General features: G+C 42.9%; 1 protein-coding gene across 3 annotated transcripts in view; it reads left to right on the forward strand.

Annotated features, from left to right (window-relative positions):
• The window catches only part of ELOVL6 (ELOVL fatty acid elongase 6), an 81,431-nt gene that overhangs the window by 41,405 nt on the left and 13,802 nt on the right, over nt 1–26,224 (forward strand). For all 3 annotated transcript variants that reach the window (XM_055797012.1, XM_055797011.1, XM_027787716.2), the window contains one exon: nt 9,378–9,509. In XM_055797012.1, the coding sequence (XP_055652987.1) occupies nt 9,378–9,509 (132 nt within the window). The remainder of the gene's footprint in view (nt 1–9,377; nt 9,510–26,224) is intronic.

A 26,224-nucleotide genomic window follows, 5' to 3' on the forward strand; every position in this document is an offset into this window, starting at 1 on the left:
GGCCTTTAGATGGGGAAGAGAAGGGTGGTAAGTGTGTGCTCTAATTTATTATGCTTTTCAGGCATCCCCTAGTTTGGTTTCTTTCAGTGCTAGAAAGCATTAAATTATGCTGGAAGAGTTACGAAGTGATCCTTTTCCATAAGGTGATCACGAAGCCCTAGCTGTAAGGGCTTATTTGTACATGACTTTTGGTTGCGCTGTTGCTAAGGTTGTGCTCTGCTCCATGGGAGAATCTTGCATGTCTTTTTTGGCTGGGAATGCTCTCAGGAAAATCAGAACGATTTTTGTTTGTTTGTGTCTTGCAATCTACTGGCAGTTGTAGCAACATCATTTTATGAGATCATATTGCAGAAGGCTGTAAGGGAGCAGTGTCTGCTGCTATGTCTTTTAGGGTGGATAGATAGAAAAACAACTTGCTTGTGATGCCTGCATTTTCCATTTTCATTTTGAATGACTGCTTTTTTTTCTACTTAAACATTTTTTGAGATCCAATAGACATTATTTCCAAGATGTTCACAAGCTGTATTTGCAATGGTAGAGACCTGACCATGCCACTGTGGTGCATAGGCTTTCCTGCAGACACAGGGGCAAAGGTAGGTTTAGTAAGTATTTATTGATTTACTCATAGTGTTGTGTTGTGTCCTGTTAAATAAAATACCTATCCCCAAAGCAGTGAAAGAAAGTGGCACTTGTCTAAATAAATAACATTTGTGAGTTGCTTCAGGGATCTTCCTGGATCTGAAGGCCTTATGTTGATGTACTCCTTTAAGTGTAAACTTATTACATGTCATAATCATTGATTGGTTTGATCAGATAAAGCAGGTCAATTGAGTAAGGCAATGTGGAGATCTGGTTACTTTCATGCTATGTCTATATGACATCCCTCCACTTGCATCTTCGTTAACCGCTTTCAGGAGAGACATGGGTAGAAGAAACAGAATGACTTCAACTGGGAGAGATGTAGGTTAGTAGACCCCAAGTTCAGTTTCAGTTGTGTTTAGTAGCTCCAGGTTTTACTGTGGAGGCCGGAGGTTTAAATGTACCTTGATAAAATTAAAAGTGAAAGTACTGTAGCCTTTCATCAGAACTGCAGTGCCTGTGACCTACATTGGCTTCCCTGCTCTCTGCCATCTCCCCACCGACTGCCTGAAAGCCCCAGCAAAGCCTGGAGAAAACCATGGTCTGTCCAAGGGGACACTGGGACATCCTACTTTGTCACCTGTTATAACCCCAAGTCCTGCTATTAAGAACTAGGTCTGTTGTCAGGGTGATACAGGTAGATTTAGCAGAGGCTTCCAGTAAAGAAGGAGTTTCTCTGACTGGAGTGACCTGCTATGAAGACTATTAACAGGGACAGGGATGGTCATAATTTTGCTAGTAGGCTCCTGTGACTTTCCTGGGGCTAGATGCAATTCTTGGCTCTGGTGACATAAATCTTGGCGGGGGGTGGGGGGTGGGGTGGGGGGGTGTTGTGCAAAAATGGTTGTTACTTACAACCAGCGTCAGGAAAAATGAGGTCAGATGCTGGCCCATCCCTGGGGAGGAGTGGAGGCCTTGGAGACTGGGTGATGCAGGCTTCCAGTGGAGCCCACCCCAGCAATCTGGCCCATCGGGCTGCAACTTCCACTGCTCTCTGTGTGAGGTGGAAACTCGGGGATGGCTGTTGTCACTGTGGGCACACTGTCACCTGCCGTCTCCACTCAGTGGGTCTCCATTAAATTTAAAAGTGGAGGAAATCTGGAGTCGAGCCAGAGATGAAGCTGATTTGCCTTCAGTGATAACAAAATTATGGGCAAGCTGATTTCAAACCTGAAGGTTTTGGAGGTTCTTTTGGTGTTTTTCTGAAGCTCTTTCCATTTGAGTGGTAGTTTTCTCTTGTGACGTTGCTTATATTTGGGATTGTAACTTATGGGTTTTTCGGGGTTTATGGTTTGTTCCATTAAGCCTATATGAGAATTATAAAGAAAAAGGGACTTCATATACTTCAGAGCTGAGTTTGCATCTTCTATCTGAAAAAAAAAAATAAATTGTCCCTGAATCATTTTCTCACCGTTACATTCCTCTTACATTTTCCCACTGCAAAGGGAGTGCGAGAAAAGTTTGCTGCTGCTGTTTTTGTCCCTAACTGCACACATTTTATTTAATGGCTAATACTGTAACACATATATTCTACAAGCATGAGTATGACAAACTACCAGCAAACATGTTTCAACAAAACAAATGCAACGACCAGGGAGGTGCAGGACATGAGCCACCTTCCCTCATGTCTCCACACTGCCGCACCCTTGTTTCTCCTCTGGGTAATTTTAGGGCTGTTGCCTGCCTTACCATTGGCATGACCTGGGAGCACTTTGCTGCATTGAATGCCATGTGGGGAGAGGCTCAGGTGGGCACAGCCCCTTGCTTCCCAGGGAGCCTGGTGAGGAACTGGGGCTATCTCCAGTTAGATCTCCAGCTGGACCACAGCAGGCTGTGACCTGGCGATACACTGCAAAAATATAGTTGCTCTACTCTTTGAAGGTTACTGGCCCTGTAGCTTTCACCCTTCTGGCTCTGACCTGGGAAATGGGGGACCTGGGCTTCAGGCTGTGCTTTGGCTCAGCTGTTAGCACTCATGGATCAAGGAGTGCACACACAAGTCCTTCTCCTCCTCCATCCTTTTTGGCCAAGTTGGGCTTGGGACAGTTCCCACAGCAGTCCCTCTGGCAGCTTCCCAGTGCTGCGTTTCCTTCGTTTCCATGGGATAATGAGTTGGGCTGATGATACAGGTACTGTCTGTCAGTGATGACATGAATTGGGTGATGGGAACAGGATCCCAGAAAAAGGGCTGTTGTGGGGGAATAGCAGTGCCTGGCTGGGATGTGTTCCCAGGGCCCTGACTTTTCTTCCCTTGCTCCCAGCAGGTAGAGGGATGCCTGGGGAGCTGCCCCAGCCAAGTGGGGAGCACAGACCTGCATATCCGATGGTACCTGTCACGAGGAGGCTGAAATGCTCTTTTGAGAGGCAGGTTTTAGAAATCAAGGGATCAGGTGATTGGTATGAGATACATCCCTGTTTACTCCCTGATAGCCTGTTACGTCAAAGACCATCATCAGTGAGTCACCTACTCGTGTGTGTGACTGTCATCGTTGCTGCTCTAAATATAAATGTCAAAGGATATTGAGCTATAGGAATAAATCAGACTGCGTTGGAGTGTGTGTATCAGCAGGTCTTCCTCTTCTGCATGTCCTTGTCTCTGTTATTAAGGCTGGTATGGTCAATGGGAGGCAGCTGCAGAAACTCAAATCAAAGCCAGGAGTACAGGTTATATTTTCATATGCAGAACTGGCATATCCACACGTTGGATCTCTTCTTGCTGGTTCTGTCAAAATTATATCTGGGGAGAGAGAGAGAGAGAGAGAGAGAGAGAGAAAGGTTTGCTTTGACAGTATTCCTGAGGTAGAAACACTGAGAGACTGAGAAGTGTTTTCACACCCTTTTTTATACATACAGAATGTGCGATTTTTAAATAAGCACCAGAGAAAAAGTAACTTTGCCAAGGCTAACAGCTACTGTTTGTGAGCTGTGGACATGGGTGTGCTGCATGATTTGCACTGGTCCAGGTTAAAGCACTTTAATTAGACTCTCAAGGTAGGAGGTAGGAGTTTCAATTATGAACACAAGTGGTTGTTGTTTTCTGTTGAAAGCCGGGAGGAACCAGTAAGAAAAAGTCCCATATCTTCCATCTTACTGAGGATTCTTTTTTTTTTTTTTCCTTTTTCCCCAATAAAATCTATTTTTTTTTAAAGTCAATAAAATGGTGATGAAGAAGACCAAAAGAAAAACATCGGGAGCCTGAAATTACCTGTTTACTTGCCAGAAGCACTCTGCTCTGGCAACCACAGTGTTGTTTTTTTACCTGTTATGCTCCCTTTGCAGCATATGAAGTGGTGAGGAATTCAAGAATGAGCTTTGCCTGTGCAAAGTAAATACATCTTGATAAAGAAGAAGTTTTTTAAACCCTATAGAATGTAGATAGAGGGGGCTAACACTGCTTCATTTTCGTACTCCCTCCTGAATGCTCTTATGAGGATAATCCTGTATTACATGATAGAAGATAGTTAAAAAGATCTATGATAAGGTTGCCCTTTGTGCGTTTCTGTGAGGGTTTTCCATAGTGATTAAACAAGATCCTATGGAAACTTAAAATTTTATAGCACATATCTATATCTATTTCCATTTACACATTAACATCAGAGAACTTACAATAATGACTCAGGCTGCTATTTTCAGGAGAAAAAATTACAACCGTGCATCTAGGCTGAAACCACCTCCTTCAGCGGCACTGCAATATTCAGGGCTGTTTCACTTTGCATCAGAGATGCCGGGATGCCTTGCAGTGCTGTGCATCAGGCTTACCCTTAAGCTCCGACCCCTTATTTTAGAATACTGTGGTAATTCTTATACTTTCAGTATTTTATAAATAACATACTTCTGGGGGAGTCAGGATTTCTTATTCCTTAGCTGTCTGTTTACCATTGCTTTCCTCTTTGGATTATTTGCTGCCCCTTTCTGTGTTGTGTTTTCCTGCCTGAGGCTGGATGGTTGGTCTCTCCCTGTCTCCCCTTGGTGCCTGAGGGGGCTTTCCTGAGGAGAAGCTTTGTTCCTGGTGGGGTGGATTTCCTCTGTCTTCCTTTATCAGGCCTAGTTTCTGCCTCCCTCTTCTCAGTTACACTTCTTTTCATTTTCTTCTTTCCTGTCTCCATTCCTCTGCTATAGGGGAGACCTAATAAAGGATTTCAGCTACTAAAAAACGCGTCAGTGCCCATACCATCCATCCTTGATAAAACACATCGCCTGCCTATGGTTTACACAGTGCAGAGGGACAAGCAGAACCCACAGTCTGTGGTCCAGGGGATGAAAAATCCATCTGTCCCTGCTGCAGCATTTTTGCAGGAAAGTGACCAAAGCTCTGTGTTCAGCGTGGGCAGCCTGAGCCTGCTGGTGTGCCCACGTGTACAAGCAGCATCCCTCCAGGGGCTTCAGCAGAGGAAGGACTTCAAGCCTCCTGCCCTTCCATGCTGTCCCAGCTTCACATCCATCTCTTGGCTGCCAGCTCCCCTCATTTGCTGTCATGCTTACCAGTCATCCTTTCTCTTCTGTTTCTCCCATCGTGTCAGCTACTTCTGCCTGTCCCCTTGCCTCACAGCACAGCCACCTCTGTGCTAGCATCCTGGAAGATCTGCCTCACATCTTGAGCTTGTAGCCTCAAACTTTTGCCTTCTTTTCTTGTAGTAACCCCCAGCCTGAGCAGAGCATTTTAGAGGTTCTCTAGAAAATTCCTCTGCCTCCCTTTTAGTGGAAGGAGCTGGCAATCTTCGACAGGGAAACATGGAGTTGTATTCAGTAGAGATAGTACTTAGTCCCTGAAGTCTGAAAATGTAGGAGGGTGGGAGACAACTGTGAGAAACAGAAATGCCAGAAAAATGTGGAGGATTTGGCAACCCTGTCTTTATGTCTACTGTGTTACGCTGCAGAACAGAATTGAAGACAAACATATGAATGTGCTAACGCTGAAGTTATTGGATGTGAGTCTGCTACTGAATTACTTTGGGGGATTTTTAATATTTTTTTAGTTTCAAGGTTAATTTTTTTGTCATCATTCTGCTCTATTTAGTTTCTCTTCAGATAATAGTAATGAAACGTTACGGTGCTCCAGAAAAACTCCAAGACTCTGTCTTTAAAAATGCTTGTTTGATATTGGCCTCTGTTGGCTGAAACCATATCAAATGTAATTGAATGCTGTCAGATTGCCATCGATTTGTGTCACCAGCCCAGGAACCAGGCTGTAGTCATGAACCTTTCAGGCAAATCCATCATAAAAACACTGGTAGGAAGCTGGTTAATGCCAGTCTAATGCAGTTAAACAGATCACCTTTAGAGTACATACTTCTGCAACCCCTTTGTAACTGTATCACCTGAACTACCTGGTCTTTTTAACCATTATTATGCTGCAAAGAGGGGAAAATTCGAAGTCCTTTGGATGCAAAAAGTTACCAGAAGTTGTCAGCAGGTGTCAAAACAGAGAGATTATTTTGAAATCAACGTAATTGTTACTCAGTGTTGTGCTTACCTCTGACAGGATATAATACTACTGAGTCCCTCCTGGTCTGAAACTGCTTACAGCTGCTTTTTGCAGTTCATATCATGCGTGCAATCAAATCTTATCATGTCTGCCACCGCCAATACAAAGCCATATTTTGCAGGAATACCATTCACCGTCACTGCAAATAATGCTGAACTCATTACAAAGCCATTAAAACTGACCTAAAATTTATCTGTTCTAATTAGTGTAATGTAACGATTGACCTCAATAGACTTGACTGAACTCACAGAAAATAGTTTCAGTAATAAGCAAAACAAAATGGTTGGACTTGGTGATCTTAAAGGTGTTTTCCAACCTAAATGATTCTATGGTTCTATGATTTTGTGAAATGTTGCTTTATATATCCTGTCCAGGAAGAACGAAGTCAAACAGAGCAGAGACCTGAGCTGCTAACTCATTCAAACTGGTCTTTTTTTCTTGAATTGGAACTGAAGTTGAACCGTTACTTTGAAGTCTTGGCTGTGTTTGATCCAGAACTGAGCTGCTGCCTGCCTGCCTTCCCGCGAAGTCTTTCTAGCTATTGCTCTTACACTCTGACTTCCCCCCGTACCAGCCTGCATGGCCTGTGTCCTGTTGGCAGCTGCATGGCAGCACTGTGTTGCAGGATTTTCCCCTGCACCAGGATGTCATCCTGCACTGCTCTTGGTTGCTTTGAAGCTCCATGCGTGGACCGGTGCAAGACAGACCTTTCCTGCCTCTGGTCTGAGGGACTTCCACCACAGTGCTGTGAGGTGGGGGGTTTGCACAGGTGTGGGGCTGCGGGGTCCCTCTGTGGGGCCCCTGCAAGTGACCTGGCTCGAGTGGCCGTACGTGTGTATGCATATCTCCCTCTGTACCTTGTGTGCATTGCTGGCTCTCTGCGCTGAGCACTGGAGGCCCAGGATTTTGTGTGATTGGAGGGGCAGAAGCATGCAGAGCGGGCGTCTCTCCCCATGCCCTGGGGCAGCCAGGACAGCACTGCAGACTGTGGTACAGCCCATCACACTCCCTCTGCCTTCCTCACCTGCGTTGCTCTGCATGCTGCTGCTGAAGAGGCTGCAGAGGGAAGGAGACGGGAGTGTAGTCCAACCTGACTGAGAGTCTCCTCCTGTCCCATAAATCTTGTCTCAACAGTTAGGCGGTTTGGTATGAGCAAGTTTGAGGTGGTTCATCACTACCCAGACTGGTTAACAAATATTTAATGACCTCCAGTCATGCTAAACTGCAATCGTGCTATCAAATGTGGTAATTCTGCCCCTTCCCTGACTGTGGAATTCAAGACTATAGAAGTGAAAATGAATGCTTTTTTATTTATTATGAGAAGAAAAAAGGGCGAAGCTTTGTGGTTTTCAAAACCTGTTGGTGATAAACATTGCCATGGCAGTTAGACCATCTCAATGCACAAGGTGAGAGGGTGCTGGCTCTGTGGTCATCTTGGTGTTCCTGGGGCTTGTTGCCAGTGCAGATGCTAAAGGTCACCCAGAGGACTGCAGGCACTGGGTCCTCTCTTCTCGGTGCAGAACACCAGTCGGATTTTCATGCAGTTAGTTACCTGTGTTTTGCAACACAGAGCTATAAACATGTCAATAGGAACAGAGGAGTTTCCAAGTGAGCAGAAAATGGCGTGCTACTGCACGCATACAGATATGCCTCTGTCTCTTTGGACTTTGCTTTCACTTAGCCTTCAAACTTACCAAACTAATTTCTCTCCAGTGAAGGCTGCATGTGCTTTCTGTATACTTCCAATCAGATGTGCTGCTACAGCTTTTCTTAGGTTTTGTGGACCTTTTGGGAAGACCCTTGTCCATGGAGGAGCTTGTGATCCACGTACCAGTTGCCTTGAGCAGGCACAGGCACGTGCTGTGGCTGTGCTGTACGTGCTGCCAGTAGTGCTTGGCCTTCAGGACCATCCTGTGCTGCCCACATACCTTGCCACGGGTACCCTCAGCCGGCTAATTGTAATGGAAGAGCCTGGGGGTGGCATCTACTTGGCACCAGCAGTGACACCACAAGCACATCCTGAGGTGAAGGAACATACCTTCATGTAAGCATCCAGTTGAAAATGCTATGAAAACTCTAAAAGACCACAATGTGGGTGAACCTTGCCCCTGATGGGAAGCCTGGGTGGCGTGCTGTGCCCTGATGGCAGGACTGTCTGATGCTGCATCATCTCAGGATCCCAGTGTCAGAAGGAACCTAAGATCTGGTAGCTTGCTGCCACCTTTTCTGGAATATTAATGAAGTAGTTACCTTTCTTGAGAGTGTTTGTCTTTTTTGGGGTCCAAAAGGAACCAGCACCTCTTGGTGCAAAGCTATAGCCCACTGATATTTGTGAATATAATTACAGGTTTTGTAGAGTAAAATCTGTTCCTAAATACACACCCATCACAGTTAGGCCACCATTAATCCTGTACACCATTACGTCTTGGTGAGTGTAATATTGTGCTGTGTGGGAAGGAATCCGGTTTTGATCTCTAATGGTTGATTTACAATGAGTTGTAGTAGCAGAGTTCAAATGTTTGCTGATTATTGGTAAGCTGGACTGCTATCAGGCAGCTTTAGAAACAAAACTTGCAATTCTAAGAGTATCATTGCAGTTCCTTAGCAGAACCCTGCTTGGCCTTTCAGCAAATTCTCTGGATTTCCTGACCTGGCACTCACAGGCAGGGCTTGTGGAGCAGGTGATGCCACCCAGCATGGTTGTTGCTTAATGGGGCTATTGACCGCTCCTGGCAGGTTCTTCACTTTTCATGAGGCTCTTCATGTTTTGTTGCAGTGTTCAAGGTCTGTAAGTGTCTTCTTGGAGGAAACAATGGGAAAATAAATAGCCAGGTAGCAAGGAGCCTGCAGGAGACAAAAATTGATGTGAAAAAGATGAATGAGCCACCAAATGTGATCAGCTGGTTTAAGTATCAACCATGTTGTGCTTGCAGAAGTGTGTCTGGGCTCTGCAGTATCTATTCTGTTTGTCACAGAAGTTCAGTCTTCAGAAGCTGGGGAAAAATGGAAGCCAAATTTGGATCTCCTCTTTCAGAACTTCCCTGGGGTCGGTTTTGTCTGCACCTGGCCCTGGCCCAATGTGCGGGCATGTAGGTTTGTACAGTAATGATCTCAGCTGGGCTGCAGGAGTGGCTTCAGAAGAGTTTCCTTTCAGGGAAACGCGCAAGCCCTTAGCAGTTATGTCCAGATGACTCTGTTGTGTATCTAATACTAGTTAAATAATTGACAGGTGTTTTTTGGTTTTGTTTTGCAGGAAGAAATCATTCCTATTTTCAGCTCTGTATGCTGCCTTTATATTCGGTGGTCGGCACCTAATGAACAAGCGAGCAAAATTTGAACTGAGGAAACCACTTGTGCTCTGGTCCCTGAGCCTCGCCGTCTTCAGGTAGGCATTTCTTCATCCAGCTGCCTTTGACAGTAGTCCATGAATAGCGTTTGGGGTTCTTCATATACAACAGCACCGCTAATGCGATAACAAACTCACCCAGAAATGGCATTTCTTTAGTTCTGTTGTTCAGGGTTATGTCGTGATCTACTCCTCACCATTGAAATGATACCCTTTGACTTGCCAGATCATACGGCGTTTGAAGAGGAGAGAAATCCATACCCCTCTTGAAGAACAAAGGTGCTTATCATTGCAATAAATTTATGGTGCAAGCTACAAATGGAAATACACACATTGAGATGTTAGTCTTGCTCTCACTTACTGGTTAGTATTACATTATTACGGGTGTATATCTGGAATATTTATTCAAGACTGATCTCCATTACAGTGAGGTAAACCTAGTCACTGCTTTGATGACAGGTAAGTTAGGCCGCTGTAACCGAAATCAGAATCTGCCTTCTGGTTATTCCATTGCAAAGAGCTTGTGAACATAGTAAAGGCATGGCTCCATAGGGAAGGCTATTTTTTAGCGATGCACATCTCTCTAGCTGCGTGTTGACTCTATCTGTCATCGAGTATGGAGAAAGTCAGGTTCAGTGTCCTTATAGGTGCTGAAGTCAGGTGTAACACTGACCAACCTGAATTGCATTTTTTCTGGTTAATATGCTAATTTTTAATGAGTCTGTAGATGAACAAATGAGTGAACAAATGCTTATAAAAATAGCCCTCACAAACACACAAACTTTTGGAACAATTTCCTAATAACAGTACACAGAAGACCTGAGGTTTATCCTTCATTTCAGTACCTATTGGGAGTGTAAGTTATGGTTCACTCAACAGCATAGAAATCAGTTGCAGGTCATTATCAAACACTGATACCTGTATCTTTTTCTACTGTCAATATAATAATTACTGATTATTTTAGTTCACAAGTACATAAAACAGGTTTGCTTACTGAGCAGCTGTGAATGGTGCATGATTTTTCATTTTTCCAAGGGTGGAGTAGTTTGAGCTGCGAGTTTCTACAGAGTGAAATAAGGAGGAATAGAGAAGTTTGCTTTCTTTTGTGGCTTTTCCTTTTTTCCTCCAAAATTGTTCTAACACATTGATATTCTCTAAAACTCTAGCAAAGTAAAATAACTTGTATTTCTAAGTTCTCTCATCCAGCTAGGACATGCTAAAAAAGAAATCTACATTGGCTTGATTTTAATAGTCCATCAATACCTTTAAAAAAATACCCTGCTGCAGACAAAACTTTGAGCAGTCTGTGTAACTTTGAGAGCAAGTTCTGACACTGTGAAAATTTATAATTGTCATCTGGTTGTATTTGGTGCTGTACTTCTGGCTGTGTCTAACATAATTTTGCTGTTAGGGTCCTGTAAGCAATTGTCATCATTTGTTCTAGAAACGGCTGAATTTTAACAGCTGTTGAATTGGTTACTAGGTGGCATGTCATTTGTGGATCAGCTTGTAAAGTGATTTGTAGCCAGCAGGAACCCAAAATGCATATTCCAATTACATTTTCTTATTGAATGTAGACACTAGAAATGAGCTGACTTGCACAAAGCATTTCTAGTTTAATTCCCAGTCTGAGGGGGAAAAGCATGATTTCAGAACTGTCCTTTGCAGAATGTGTCTGGGATGAATTTTAAAATCTTGTTATTTCAAGATGCGTCTGTGGCTGACATTCACAGTGTGGGGCTTTTAAGCAATTTCACTAATTTCCTCCCAAAATCATAAGGGATGCACCGATCAATGAAAAGCATGTATATACACTACACTGTGAAAGTGCTGTCTAGATGGACTTTGAAATCAACACGTTCATCGCTTGCTAATTGGAGTTTCTCATCATAATCATATGAAATGGCTAACTCGTGGCCAGCATGAGCTGCTGAGTGATGCTGAGTGAAATCTAAAATACGGACTTCATGTTTCTGAAGCTACAGGTTGCCAGGATGAACCTGCCAAAGAAACCACAGTGCAGGCACTTTGAGGTGAGCTCTGCTTGTGCAGATGAGCAGCAGTGGCCAGAAGGGCACAGTCTGAGAGGGATTCACGACTGCAGGGTTTGCTTCCTCCATCAGCTCAGATAGGACCATTCAGGGACAAGCGTTGCCCAAGCGCTGCAGGACTCACCCTTTCCTCTGCATGTTGGGAAATGAGGCGGCAGGGTGGAAAGGGGAGGGATGAACTGGGGTGTGAGATGTTTGGACTACACAGAAGCACTGAGCATTTAAGCTGCTGGATTTGCTAGTGGGACCAGCTGATGATGAAAATTATGTGACTATGCTTAGAAAGTGTTGCTTTTCTGAGGCATTGAATAGTAGGCAGAAGAGTGGAGAAGGGGAAAAGGCCCAAAATGTTTGCAGTAAAACAGAGCATGAAACCTCTGTAGCTTCCATAGTAACATGGAATCCCATACAAAACTAACCCAAACATAAAAAGCTTTGACTTCTTGCCTGGAAAACAGAGAAAATGCAGAATATTCATTAAAACCTGAGATGAAGACTTCTTATAAAAACTATTAATTGGGACATCCAGTTCCTGGTGTTGCACCACCACTGTCCTTTGTAGGGCCATCAGTCACTTCCAGCCTCATTGACTCCCTTAGCAAGCCGTGCTAGACTTTGAATGCTGTAACTTTTCCAAGTAACTTGGATATTTTTTGCTGGCTCCTCACAAATCTAGGTGTTTCATTTACATATGTTTGGCTTGAAAGACGTTTCTGCTTCCTCTGAAGGTCGATTCAGATAGGTTTAGATGCCAGTGTTCTGCCTGTAGACTTACTATGGATCCAGGAAAATGCTCCTTAACTTGTAACTTTCTGGGATGCTAAAATGCTATGACTTCTGTGATACCTTGCAGAAATTCTAAGTAATGTATTTGTCTGCCATCAGTGGTTGTACTGAGGAAGAAAAACCTGCCCAGAGAGCCCTCAGTATTCTGCCTCAAAGTCAGTGTGAGGTTTTTTTTCTAGAGCCCTTGTTTGTCTCCCTTCTAGCACTTCTACCATTTTACCTGTTTCAGATATCCTCAGAAATAATAGCATTTAGTGGAGGCTGGAAAGATGTGTTTTGGGCCTAAAAAAAAAAAAAAAGGAAATTGCCTGCCAGGCAATGACATGGTCCTTCTTCAGAATATACCCCATATGCCTCACTCTTGCCAAGATCATTTAAATGTGGTAGCAGCTACAGCAGGAAACTTGCCATGCTTATAAATAAACAAAACAGCTACACCACCCTACTGAGCTTGCTGATCATTCAGGAGCTCAGTAAAGAGTGAGTTTTGTGTCAACACTGGCAGCCAGCGGGATTTCTGAGGCAGAAAAGCAGCTTTATTTCCCTTTGGAAGCATCGACTGGTTTTGAACATTTTGTCTCTGGAATAAGGTTACCACTTCTCAGCGAAAACTTTTGTAGAAGCAATGACAGTAAATCTTGCTTTTCACTTGGAAACCACTGAAAACATGATCTTCTGAAATGTTTTGCTGAGAAATTAGTTTGGGATATTTTCCTTGGGTGGTTGTGTTGGTGTTTTGTTTTTTTTTTTCCATAGCAGGTTTGTTGACTTGTTTCAAGCACTCAAGATTTATTATTGTCTGAAATGTTTTCAGTCTTTTGTTTTGTTTTGTTTTGTACCCTTTAATTAAGTGTTTTCACCCAGCCCGGTTATGTACTGAGGTCCTGGGCGAGCAGCTCTGTGCTTCTCCATGTCTAACAGGAACCCGCTGTTAGCAAGCTGACACGAAAGTTCATTTTTCAGTCTCGTAAGACCCCAAGAAAACTGTTGCAGATCCACCTACACAGTCAACCCTGTATTTCTGAATATTTCCTGAGGTTAAAAATCTGCAAAAACACATTGAATATGAGTTGCCAGTTTTATTCATGCCACTTTGAACATAAAGTTAGGATCATTCATTGAATTTTTACTTGGAGTATATCAAATGCGTCATGCTGGCATCTCTAGGAATCAGCAAAGCTGAGACCAGGACTCTCACAGAAGGGTATGAAGTCATTAATTCATGTTTTCATTATATCTCAGCTGGATTTATGTAGTTCCTTTTATAGGCTGTAGTCTGTGTATGGGTACAAGGAGCTTAAACATGTATTTGATCACCTTGTCTTCACACAAGACAGCAGCGTGGCACCATTTTCACTTTGTCTCCATCCTTAAGGAGATGCCAACAGAAATCTCATGGTCAAGGTACTAACTAGTAATAGTAAAAGGTTGTTTTCCCTAGGGAATACTGTCATGTCAGTGCAGGAGATGAAGAAGCTGAAACATCCAATGTGATGCAATCATTTGTAGGCAGAGGCTAAACCTGACCATGGCTGGTGCAGTGAGAGGAGGAATTTCTCTTTGACTAGCCAAACCACCAACCATAACGCTATTGTCATCACCTGGGATCACTTAGATTCTAATCCAAATTCAGCTATGCTTTATAGCAGTGGTGGAAATCAGTGGATGTCAATACAGGGTTTCCAAATGTCTTCTTCCTGGAAAACACTTTCTCTCAGAGTGGTAGAAATGTTATCAAATGTAGTTGAAAGGTCACTAACTGCCTGCCATAAAGCCAACCAGAGCCTCAAAAGCAAAGTGTTCCAACAGCAGCAGGTCTTACATTTGAAAGACAAAACCAAAATGTCTCACTGGAAGGAGACTCACTTTGCTTTTATGAGACTGGTGTAATTGATTTGTTACTGCAGGCACAGCAGCATTTTATAGAAGGGTTTGCGCTCGTTCTGCAGAGAGCTCCTGACAAGGCGGTCTGAAACACGTCTGTACGTGAGGAACTCAGGACTGAGCTGAACTGGATGGAAAAGACTAAAACATAAGTTTAAAGAAAGGATTTCAGTTGCTTGGATTTGTGACTGAAATACATTCTAGTTATCGTGCCTATAAGTAGGAAAATTGATGAAAAATGATTCAAAGTTATATTCTGTCTCAAAAGATGCCACTCACAGATGCTTGCCGTGGAGATTACAACACAACTTAATTTCATGTGTTGCTGAGCAACCCATCGAACTCTTAAAATACTCTTGAAATTTTATAAAGGTCCTGACAGTGCATTCAAAGAGAAAATGAATTACTGAAAAGGGTAATATTTGCCAAATAACATTAAAATTAATAAGCAGCATTTAAGGTGAATTAATGATCTTCTCTCATAAATTTGAAAGCAAGTGAATTCCATGTGAAACGTTCCCTGTATTAGTAAAGCATGAATGCATATTCTCAGTAGGACATTTCTTAGAACCCAAATGAGTAAAATGCTTAATATATACCTACATAACAATTTATTTCTGTTGGATCATGTTCATCTTCATGTATGTACCTGATTTTCTTATATAACAGATATTGGAAACATCTTTTTGATTACCATTTTGGAGAAGAAGTTGAAAGTTGGGTGAACAGTAGGAATTCAGGCTAATTGGAGAGAAGACAAAGATCCCTTGGATGAGACTTAACAGTTTAAGAAGAAAAATTTCTTTTCTGTAAGCTGAAACATAATCCCAGTAGGGAATTACAAATAATGCTAGGTAGAGTGAATTCATGCATTGCGAAACAAATGCTAGCTGGCATTAAAAAACAGTGTAGAGGTGATAAAAATATATGGACTAAGAGCAGTAAACATGTACTGTCAAGAAAATGCATCTCCAATACGTACCTTACTTTAGGTAAGAAGAGCATCCCGTGACAAATACCTTTATTCCCAGAATTGTAATTGGTGCCACGTGACAAAATGCAGAGCCCATCCTCTGCTGAAATCTCACCTCTTCATTCACTCTGTTGATACTGCTGGGGACTCTGTTGTGTCCATCAAAGTAATTTTGCATGTAAACTGGTTTTACTGTTTTCACCTAATCAAGCCTAATGAACAGTAGACCAGGGATTCACTGTAAGACCTGGCTGATGCTACTTTACAGGAGGTATGGATAGGACTGGCTAAGAATTCCTATGAAAATCTCTTTTTCAGTACTAAACTGGGCCTGCTTTCTTTAAAAACTCCCTTTTTTTTTTTTTTTTTTTGTCTGTTCGCTCATTTGTCTTAGTTGCTGGAAAACCAAACATCTTAGCAAAGTGAATTCAATACATTTATTTGGAAAGCAGCTGTTGCACTTACGTTGCCTCTGTTCTCTCCCCACTCTTACAACCAGTGAGGGTGTTGACACTCAGTTTGTCACTTTGAATTATCCCTTCCTCATGAGATCACCCTGTCCCAGCCCACGGGAGCCCTGGCAGGCCACCGCTCTGCATGAATGTCATATTCAAAGCAGGGTCCCCTGCGAGTGAGACTTTTCCTTTCCATTTTAAATGGGGAGCATACTGAAAAGTATATTTAGAGGAATAAAGAACATCTGTGGTGGCTTAAGAAGGGAACTGTGCTCAGGAGAAAGTAGATAATTCATCCAAAAGAAATAAAGCCTCCCATCTGCACCCCTGTGGCGGCACTTCTGCGTTTTACTCAGCCTCGGTACTTGGTTCATGTGCCTGGTAAAAGGTCCTCCCTGTGCAGAAATCCCTGGGGAACAGAAATCTCCATGTATTTTCATCTGCATAAGTCCTTAACAGCTTGTGCTTGATGGAGACAGTGGGAACAAAACACTGAGAGGTGTTAACTTGCATGACCTGTCACATCCAACACTGCGTCTGCGGACAAGCGTGTTAATAAACACTGCCAAACCGAGCAGTGTTCACACGCAGGGTTGCATACGGGTGTCGAGCCATGGTTTATCAAAGTCACTGTTCTGCGACGAGTTTAACTTCTTCTAAACAAATGTGCATCCTTCCTTGTGCCTGTACCATTCAGCATCTTCCCTAGGTGGCTGAATATATCAAATATATTTATTGTTTACTAACTGTAGGCAAATCCCTGAGATCTGAACTTCTCTAGATACTTGCAGGAGTACTGCCCTGAGGAAGACAGAGTGAAAAAGGAAGATCAATGGTTCCATGCCTGTAATTGCCATTAAATTTGTGGAGCTGAGCAGCTCATTACAGCTGTATTATAACTTTTAGCTTCTTTAAGCCTTCTTTATTCTGTCAAATACTAGTCTTTTTCTGTCTCTTAGATTTTGCTTACTTTGTTATCTGCCTGTTTTACAGCTTTAGTGATGGCTAGCTCCATTGGTTGGCTTGATTCTCTGCTAAATCTTTTACTTAATTAGTTTTTGGCTTTATTTGCCTGGGATAATTTCAAACTCCTGAATACATACATTTTGATGCTTTACATGACAGTTACTATACCAACTTGATACATTTGATCCTGTAAGTATCTTTAATTTATCCTGCAGAAATAGGTATGCCACTTTTTGTGGATTATCATTTAAATCACTGCAATATTACAGTTGTTCTAAAATTTTCTTGAGATAATACGGGATACTGAGAATAATTTCAATAACGGCACAGGAACAAGTGCAAATGCCCCTGAAGCATTCATTAAGGATTGCTCAGGAGGTACACAGTGCTTATGAATCCTCATGGGCTACATTAGAGAACCTGAGATAGATTCCTTAATTCTTACGAGATTTCATACCAAACACAGGGTTTAAGTTGAAAATTGATTTTTTTCATCTTTAGTCATTTTGACACAGTCCAAACTTGCTGAAACAAATATCTAAGAATTAGGAAATGTTTCTTGACAGAAAAACACCTCATTGAATATACAGTCTTCACAGGGTGCCAAGGATCTTCAGCTGCAGCAAAAGGCCAGTTATTATTTAGTGATGGAAGAGTGAGTTATTGCTTGAGAAGTAACAGCTTTCATCAAGAAATACTGTTCCTGCAAGTTCCTATGGTCCATGTGCCAGATAATCAGGGAGGAGCATCAGGTAATAGCTCCTTGAGGAGGGCAAGACCAGATGATAGGTAATTACTATTGATTAGCTTGTAACTGACTCTTTGTAGGTAGAGCTGAAATTTTTTTTTTCATTTGTTGGAAGAAAACAGTTACATGTTTTTCAGCAGTGTATGTTTACACGGGCATCCCTGTAAGCAACTTAGGCTATTCTTGCATGTTCCTAGGGTAATGATTGAGTGCAGCTGCCCTGCAGCTTGACCTCTGCTCCTTGTTTATTTCTACCAAAACCCAGTGGGCCTGGAATAGTGACCAAGTGCTTTGTGTAAGACTCTCCATGCAGGTATAACCCTTCCTACCTCCACCAATTATCTTCTCCTCTGTTGCAAAGACTACTTGTAGGAATCTAGCTCTGGCATTTGTTTTTCTGCTATGCTTTATAAGTGGTGCAGGTTCTTCCACTAGCTCATGGGGCTTTGCTTTATAGATTATTTTTGTACTCTGCTCCTCAGGATTGTCTGAATATAGCTAATCCCAGTCATAAATAAGGCAGGTCTGGGGGATCAAATTGCATTTCCTGGAGAGGGAATTCAGGCTCCGTCAGGAGGGACTGGAAGGCGGTAGCTGTGGTAGATTGATTTTTATCCACACATATAAATAAGCCTTCCGAGTAGTAGTCGCAGGAATTGGCAGAACTGTTGATCTTGCCACTTTAGCAAGGGAGAATCAGATGGATTTTACTCTGCTGTGGTGTTAATGTGATTAAAATCACCAGATGACAGTGTCTATTGATCTGGAGCCCTGCAGAGATGTCACTGTTTGGATATGCTTGATGAGGTCCCTGGAGGGGGAAGGAAATAAGTTAAGCCTGGTTTACTTTCCAGTTTTGTCAGTAAAAAGGACAAAGAAATGGTTTTGGGAGCCAGGTGAGTTTCAAGGAGGAAATCTGCCGACGAGAGGGGAGGGCTGAAGGGAGCGGCCCCACATTGAGGGATTTATTGTCGAGGAGAAAAAAAAGACTGATGCAAGGAGCACAGTATCTGCCCTCACTTGAAAACCACAGAGCAAGCTGTCACTTTAATATACCTCATTTTCCTCCCCAGAATTTATCACATGGGAAACTAATAACCACCCAGGCATGTACGCATATGCTTATGGGTATATAAACCTGCACAAATGATATATTATTTCTTAGAGCCATGTAAAATATTTGCACAATTTTTAAATCACTCTGAGCTGGCCTGGGAGGGTTTCGGTCCCAACTGAAAACTCAAATGATTTGCATTGAAAAGCTTGCTAGGGAGACATCTGGATCAGATACAGTAGAAAAGTCTGAAAAGCAGGGCTTGTGTGTTTGGTTCAGTGATGGGGGTCTTTTTCAGAGATGGAAAGGGAATTGTCTGCAGTTTTGCTTTGTGATTTTGATAGGACTGAACCCAAACCTCAAAGTATGTGTGAACTTACGCAAAGAAAAGTCTCTGCCAAAAAGAGTGATAAAAACTGCAGAGATCAGCACAACTTTTGCTCACACACATGGTACTGAGAGCTAGAGTAGGCCGTTATAAAACACTTGTAGTGCTACTGACCACCAGCTTTTAGGGCGAGCACCACACTGAAAAAAACGGATGTTATTCCTCATCTCCCCCATTTCTTACCTTTTTTTTTAACAAACACTGTGGCTTGGGTGCCACCCTGAATGAGACTCCATCACCTTCAAGGAGGGCAAGGGAGGACTCTGTGGGTGAGCCACAAGACCCATCTGTTTTCCCTCCCAGCTGGGAGATGGGCAGGGGGAGAGGCTGAGTAGTGGCTGGGCAGCAAGCCTTCAGAAGGAAGCTTTTGCTGTTGGGGCTTGTTAAATTCTTGGTGTTCTCATGCCCTTGCAGAGATGGTAATGATTTGTATTAGTGTGTTTTCGAGGCACTCAATTCTGTTATTCAGAGGAGTGGCTTATGTAGAGAGAATATGTAACAAGCATGTATAACGTAATACAGTGTTGGTACAGTTATTGCTGCGTTCTTGACCATAGCCTAAGTGTATTTCCAAGCTTTTGAGTCAGCCTTAGGATTTTCTGTTGCCCTGTAAAGGAACTGTATTTGAAGCAAGATCCAGCAGAGAGATGCAAACCAGTGTCTTAAATGCCTTTTCAATGGCTCCGCAGAGCCGAGTAGCTGCTCGGAGCACAGTGCTGCTGTTTGAGCTCTGTAGTGCTGTGGCTGGCTGGAAAGATGCCTGCCTTCCCCAGTCTTCGTTTTCCTCAATGTGACTAAGAGCAATGAAATCATGTCATTAAAATAAAATAAAATAATAATTAAAAAAAAGGCACAGGAGAGACTGTTTTAGCAGCATTGTTCACCAGTCCAGTTCAACAGCAGAGCCGTGCGACCGGAGAGATCAGCAGGTGGGATATGCTGGTACGGGAGCTCAAAGCAGGGGAGAGGCACAGGGAGTGCCCATTGCCAGTAGTCACATCCACCTCCTCAAAGAAAATGTTTTCAAAGAGTTGTAAGTGGGAACAAAAGTGTTCATCATTTCAACCTTTCAGGGAGTTGGGAAAACTAAAACCATTTTTTAGTCTAAAACATTTGTGAAAATTGTGCCCTTACTTGCAATCATTTAGTCATTAGGAAGAATATCAATACCTTACAGCCTTTCAGACACTTGGGCTGAAGAGGATGAGTTCTGTGTGCTTTTAAAAGAGTGAGATTAACATAAATGCTCTTAAATGACTGTTTTGTTAATTTTTGAAAACGTGCTTTTAAAGGTATTCAGTTGCCATAGGAAAAAGCTATATCATGGGACTAAGGCTGCTTTCCCGTACTTTTTTCTTGTTCCTTCCCATTGTAAGACAGTAAATAATGTTCTCAAATAATTTTATTAATAGAGTAGGCTTTGGAGGACACAGGCAAAAGGGCATTATTGTGCTTTCAATTATCTGCTGGCAACTGAATTGTAGTAACTAAGCATGTGCTTGTCTGAACACGGTTACAAAAGGGTAAAATATGGTAGCACAAAGCTCCTTCTCTGATTTTACAGTTTTACACTAAAGTTTAGTTTTACCCCAAAATTGCCATGGCAGAATAAGCATCAAATACTTACCGTAGTTCACCAGCACCAGAGAAGACTTGGTAACGTGTTTTCACGTCTGTGCCCAAAGTCAGTTTTGTTAAAGGAAAATATGGGAAAATGATAGCCAGTGTGATTTTTTTTCCCCCCAGTGAAATGAAAACAATTTAGATCAGGAAGGAGTTCAGCGTAGATGCACAGTAAGGTCATGATAGTCCTAAACACCAAACATACAAAAAACAAGCATTGCAGTCCTCTGCAAGATGGACTTTGAAATAATGAGATTTTTTTTCATTTCATAGTGAGAGTTTAGAGTTCTGGTTTTGTCTCTAGTTAACTCACTGGTTATGTCGTCAGGCTTTTCCTTCATAGGCTTGGGTAGATCGAAGCCTTTTAAAATGAACTTCCCACAGAATCAGTTGCTGCTGAATGGGATTAAAACTTGCATTTTTGTAGTTCTGTCAACTGAGGGCAATAGTAAAGGAAAACATTTTTTAGGAATATTGGCACTGATTTTTCCACCTCACTAGCGTGGTTTTTGTACCTGCCCATGTCGCAAGGAGTTAGGCACTTCCCACTGTGGATTCTGATCCGTACCTGATTTTTACGTGGAGTTCACTGGTGCAAGTAAGGGCATCAGCAGGGAACATTAATACAGAATGACTACAATAGTTGGAACAACTGCAAAGATTCCACGAGGGAGAAGAATTCAAGTATTTTCTCCTGTGGCAAGGTCAGCTGCTGGGGTCTGGTCCTATGTGAATTCAAGGGGTGGGGCAGTGAGGGGGAGATAGAAGCAGGGATGCTTTTAAAACTCACTCTGTGGGCTCATGTTCTCTGTGGCTGGTGTCCAGCTGTGTCAGGCCAAATCCACCCTGGTATTTGCCTCATATGTCAAGGGAAAACAGAGGGAGAGCAAGAGTCTGATGGAGTCTGTGGAAGGCACATCTTCCTCTTATCTCGTCTTCTGGCTAGGTCAGGAATTTTTCAGCTGTTTGTGTTTCTAGGACAGCACAGCTTTGTAAACTTGCACCGTATTTCTGCGCAGTGCTCTGTATTTTTAGGTCTTGAAAGCATACTGCCAAAATATTAGATGTGCAGATAATGAAAATGTGATGTTAAGAGGTGTAACAACACTTTATGTCTATAAACTATTTATCTTTAAAAATGTAAGTGTATCTTGGGTAATTAAGATGGAGGGTTTGGGACTTGAAGGTTTAGAGAGTAACTTTAAAAAGTGAAAAGAAAATCTATGGTAGATCAAAGGACTCTGAAGAAAATTCCTCTGGCTGGAGCGTGTTTACTGTAATTCAGTTATTACTGAATTGTTTTTACTGTTTTTACTGATACAGAGTGAGTTCAGATCTCTTTCTGCTTACATCAAATGGACCTCGTGGGTAGGGCAGTGAACCACAGCTCGTGATGTTGCACATCATTTGTCATCCTGGCTCAGACACAGATTTTTGACAGGACATTTAAATTTCAGTTTGCCTCACCTCTCTGAAATGGGTCTTATGCTTAGCCACCTTATGAGACTGTCACAAGGGTAAAGGCCATTAAGGGCTGTGAAATACTCACAGATAAAATGCTAAGTGCCTTGGAGGTACCAACACAGACAGAAGTCTGAAGGAAGTTAGGTCTGAACCTGAAGAGACACCAGCTCCTAAGCCTTTGTACATGGTGGTTCTTCATCCAGGGATATCTGATCTAAAGCAGTTGCTGGCCTGAATATTGTTGAGGCATTGGTAACTGTGGGACAGCCCAAGCTGGAGGTGGTAGGTCAGTTGGCTGTTGGAAAGCAGACGAGACCAAAATTTTGGTACGACAACAAGAAGGTTTGCTCTGTGGAGAGAATTGAGATGTCCTTTTCGTCACAAGTGGATTCGGTGAGGAGACAGGGTCTTTCTTGGAGGTTCCTGGATCAGTTCTAAGAGGTAAAACAGGGAAATGCTTTACCAGTGTTTTATAAGAACAGTCTTTCTGCAGGGTTGGGTCTCCCTCGCTCCATCACTAACCTTGCTTGAAAATTGCGTTGCTTGAAAACACTTCAGAAATGTTGAAGGATGATGAAACAACAGCCTAATTACATTAATTTTCTTTGCCATTTCTTATAAAAATAATGGTTGGGATGATTTCATCAGCTGTAATTTGAACTCTAGGATATTTGAACTAGGATAGAGAACTCTTCTCTAGGATTTCAAGGTAACTTACTGTTAAGAAGTCCTTTCTTCTAAATGCTTGTAAAATGCTTCATAAATGTTAAATTTAGAGTTAAGAGGGACCAGATCCAGAGTCAGCACTATTCTTTTTCAAACTTTTTTATCACTTAGATGAATACCATATCACTGAGTATCCTTCACTGACCCAGAGACTGATTAATTTAGAAAATATAACCCTCGGTTCCAGAAACCTAGCAAAATAATAACCAGGTGCAGACTTACAAAGCTGGTTCTTCTAGTCAGTTGTTAATACATATGAATATTTCATACAGACTGTCCTTGTGTCACATTGACCATTTAGGATGGTGGGTGCCAGATCCTTTTCTGGGCTGCTTTTCTGTGAGGTTAGAGGACATGTCATATTGCGCTGACTTAGCCACAGCTCTCATTAACTCCTTGAGATCAAACTAAGAGCTATTAATTCCATGTAGGTCACTGAACAACAGCCAAATGATATCTTTCAGTCATTGCCAGCATTTCATTTGTACTTAATGATCTGTTTCTTAGTGTATGCTTTCTCACTGCACAGTAAAAATATCATGATTTTGTAATCAAAGCTAAGCCTAAAGCAACCTGTTTAAATACAAGAAGATCCAGGATTTTATGGAACTGCATTTGAATACAATCAAGGCAAACTAAGACAGGAGTCACATCTGAGATAACGTTTAGGCAATCTGACAGCCTTTTAGTGAAACTATATATTAAAATTTTCATAGGCTTAATTAATTCCTCCTCTCTTTTGAGGAGTTTATTCCATCTGGAAAATCCAACTTTTTTTTAATACTGCACCATCACGTATTGCATGCTGACCAGTGAAGGGAGTGCTGTTCCTCCCTTCCCCCTGCAAAGCTGGCCAGATATGGATGAATGTGCACATCACTGTTAAAAAAAAAAAAAAAAAAGAAAAAAAAGAGAGAGTTAAGAGATGATTTGTTTAAAACAAAAAAAAAAAGGGGGGGGGGGGGAGGAACAGCTGCAATGAAAAAAATAAAGGGGGGAGGAACAGCTGCAATGAAATCTAGGCAGTCCACCAACACTCAAGAGCAGCTTGGGTGTCAGAAAGCAGAGCAAAGCAATTGTGAATTCTGGTGGATTGTGCTGCTCCTGTGCGACATTCCTGCCCATGGCCACCCCCGCCCCTGGTAAGGGGGGCCTGCAGGACCCACCTTCACCCTCTGTGAAACTCAGTGAACATGTGCCCATGGACTCTTTAAGTTTAAGGAAACTTAATTAGCCAGGAAACATATTTCTCACTCACCCTGTGCTTCCCTATGCTGGAAAGTTGGTGTGTGATGGAAGGTCTCGCCAGTCACTCCCCATGGTGGAATGAATGCTGTCTCTGTTGGGCAGGCTCTTGGGGAGGCTACTCTCATGGTTTTAATTCTTCTGCCAGCCTTGAAACAGTCTGGCATGTCTATCCACATAACCGTTTTGGAACAATAGGCTTAAAATAAGTACCTAGGCACTAGTAAAAGTCAGTAGGCTGTTGGTCTGTAATTCTGGTCAGCACAAACCAGACCCTAATACCCTTTCCTCATTTGATACCACCCAGATAACCACTTTAATCTGGACATCCCCTTTAATTGTGGCTCAGCTTTAAAAAGAAACTAGCCTCACTACAGCCATGTCCTGGGAGAACCGGAAAAAATGAAGTTTCTCTTTATTTTCCCCCACAGATTACGAGGGCAGACTCCTATAAACCTCCCCATTTAGGTGCTAAAATTTTGTTTGGCAGTCTTCTCTTTTAGCAGTTTCACAGGGTACTCTGATCCTGTGGGACCACTGTGAAGTACAAGCACAGGTTTTAGGTGGGCCAACAGTTCATTAAATCTTCCATCTTTCCCACTGGTTTGATAGTATAATCACCATAGTAATGCAAAGCAGCAAGCACACTGCGATCTGACTACCTCACCTGTCTACATGGAGAATAGTTTAGATATATCTTTAGATACATCTTCTTATAACAGAGCTGTATGTGTAGTGTGCAGTCGCCCTACAAGTGCATATTCCTGGAACTACTGCCCTGTTCATGAGGCAGGACCTGTCCCTGTGTGCTTCCTCCCTGGAAAGGGCCATTTCCCGACGCTGGTCTGCCGCCTTCATCTGAAGTCATCTCAGAAAAGGCAAGCTTGGGGAAAAACCTTCCCTCTGCTGGTTTGCAAGGCAAGGGGCCCCTTCAGTGCTTGCATCCTCCGGAGGTGCCTTTGTGCCTTTTGAGTCAGCCAAAACTACTGTTCCTTCTCACACGGCCAAAGCAGGGTTTTGTGGGAGGCAGATAGAAATCTCCTACAAACAGTTTTAATTTCTGGCAACAAAATCCATCAGTTTCTTAAGCCGTCACCTAGCCCTGTCCCTGCTGTGTTATCCGCTTGGTTCGTATAATTGATGGGCTGGGACTCTGGGACCACATTTCATGAGCCTGCAGAAGGTAAGAGTGATTTGAGAAACTTGCCCTTACCAGGTGGAGAAGAAAAGCTTTATAAATACAACCAAAAACCTACAGAACAAACCTACCGGTCATTTTGCAAAATTGCAAACTTATTTTTAGGAATTAATCGAAGAGCACAGTGAGCAATGGCTGAAAGATGTGAGACATTCGTTCACATGGAGATGCACTCACCTCAGAATATGCTGCTTGATAATACCAGGAGTTTTTTGTTACTGATTTGGAGGTAACTGCTCCATTGGGGAGCTCAGAGCTCTCTGATGAAGGTGGCTTCAGCTGCATTTCTTTTTCAAGAAACTTAGTTCAGAGAATAGTTTCTTTTATAGATGCTTTCTCTTGCATTTTCCCAGTGTCAGTTCGTATTTTACATACTTTCTGTTGCAGAAATGTTCTGTTGCCCTTTTACAGTAACTGCTTTCTCTAGGGATGCTCTCGGGCTACCCTGCTGCTCTGACCTGCCAGACCGAGGGGTCGCTGCGCATCCCGCACTCCTGTGCCACACCATCCGCAGCACACCTTGTTCCTCTTTTCTGAGCACCGCAGATTTTAAATCAGAAGGGCCCAGAAAGGCCATTTTAATGTGTTGAGACCAGCTCTTCAGCAGCACAAGGGAAACTTGATATGACAATGAAATACTCCTGCTCAATGGTGAATGCGGTTTGATTTGTTAAGAAGGAAGGTGTAGGAAGCTCCGTGTTCTTCACCTGCTGACCTTTGCACGTTTCTTTTGAAGTCAGAGTGCTTCCTCTGTAAATATTTTGCACACTAAAATGAAAAAAAACAACAACAACAAAACAACCAAAGAACCCGCTTCCCTGTTTTCTCACTGTTACAGTATGAGCAGGCTGCAGTCTGAGGGCTGTGACTGCAGGTAAGGTGACCCCGGCTGCTCTCCCAGGACCTCCGTCTGTTCAATGTGGGTTTCATGGAGGAGGGCCACACGCCACCACCCCCCTGTCCTCCCAGGGCACCGACTCACCTGCTGGGGCAATTGTGACTTGCCATGTAAGCAGGTCGGGGCAGAATTAAGATTTCTTCTCCCAGTCTGGGAGCTGGGGCCAGACCTGCCGGAGCTCTGGCTGAGTGCCCAGCCAGCTCGCTGCCAGACCAGCCCAGCACACCCGCGGCAGAGGATGGTCCGACACCTCGGAGACCGGTTAAACCAGCTGGGCGCCTGTTATTTGGGCTGT

The sequence above is a fragment of the Falco peregrinus genome, chromosome 2, assembly GCF_023634155.1.
Source record: "Falco peregrinus isolate bFalPer1 chromosome 2, bFalPer1.pri, whole genome shotgun sequence".
Lineage (NCBI taxonomy): Eukaryota > Metazoa > Chordata > Aves > Falconiformes > Falconidae > Falco > Falco peregrinus.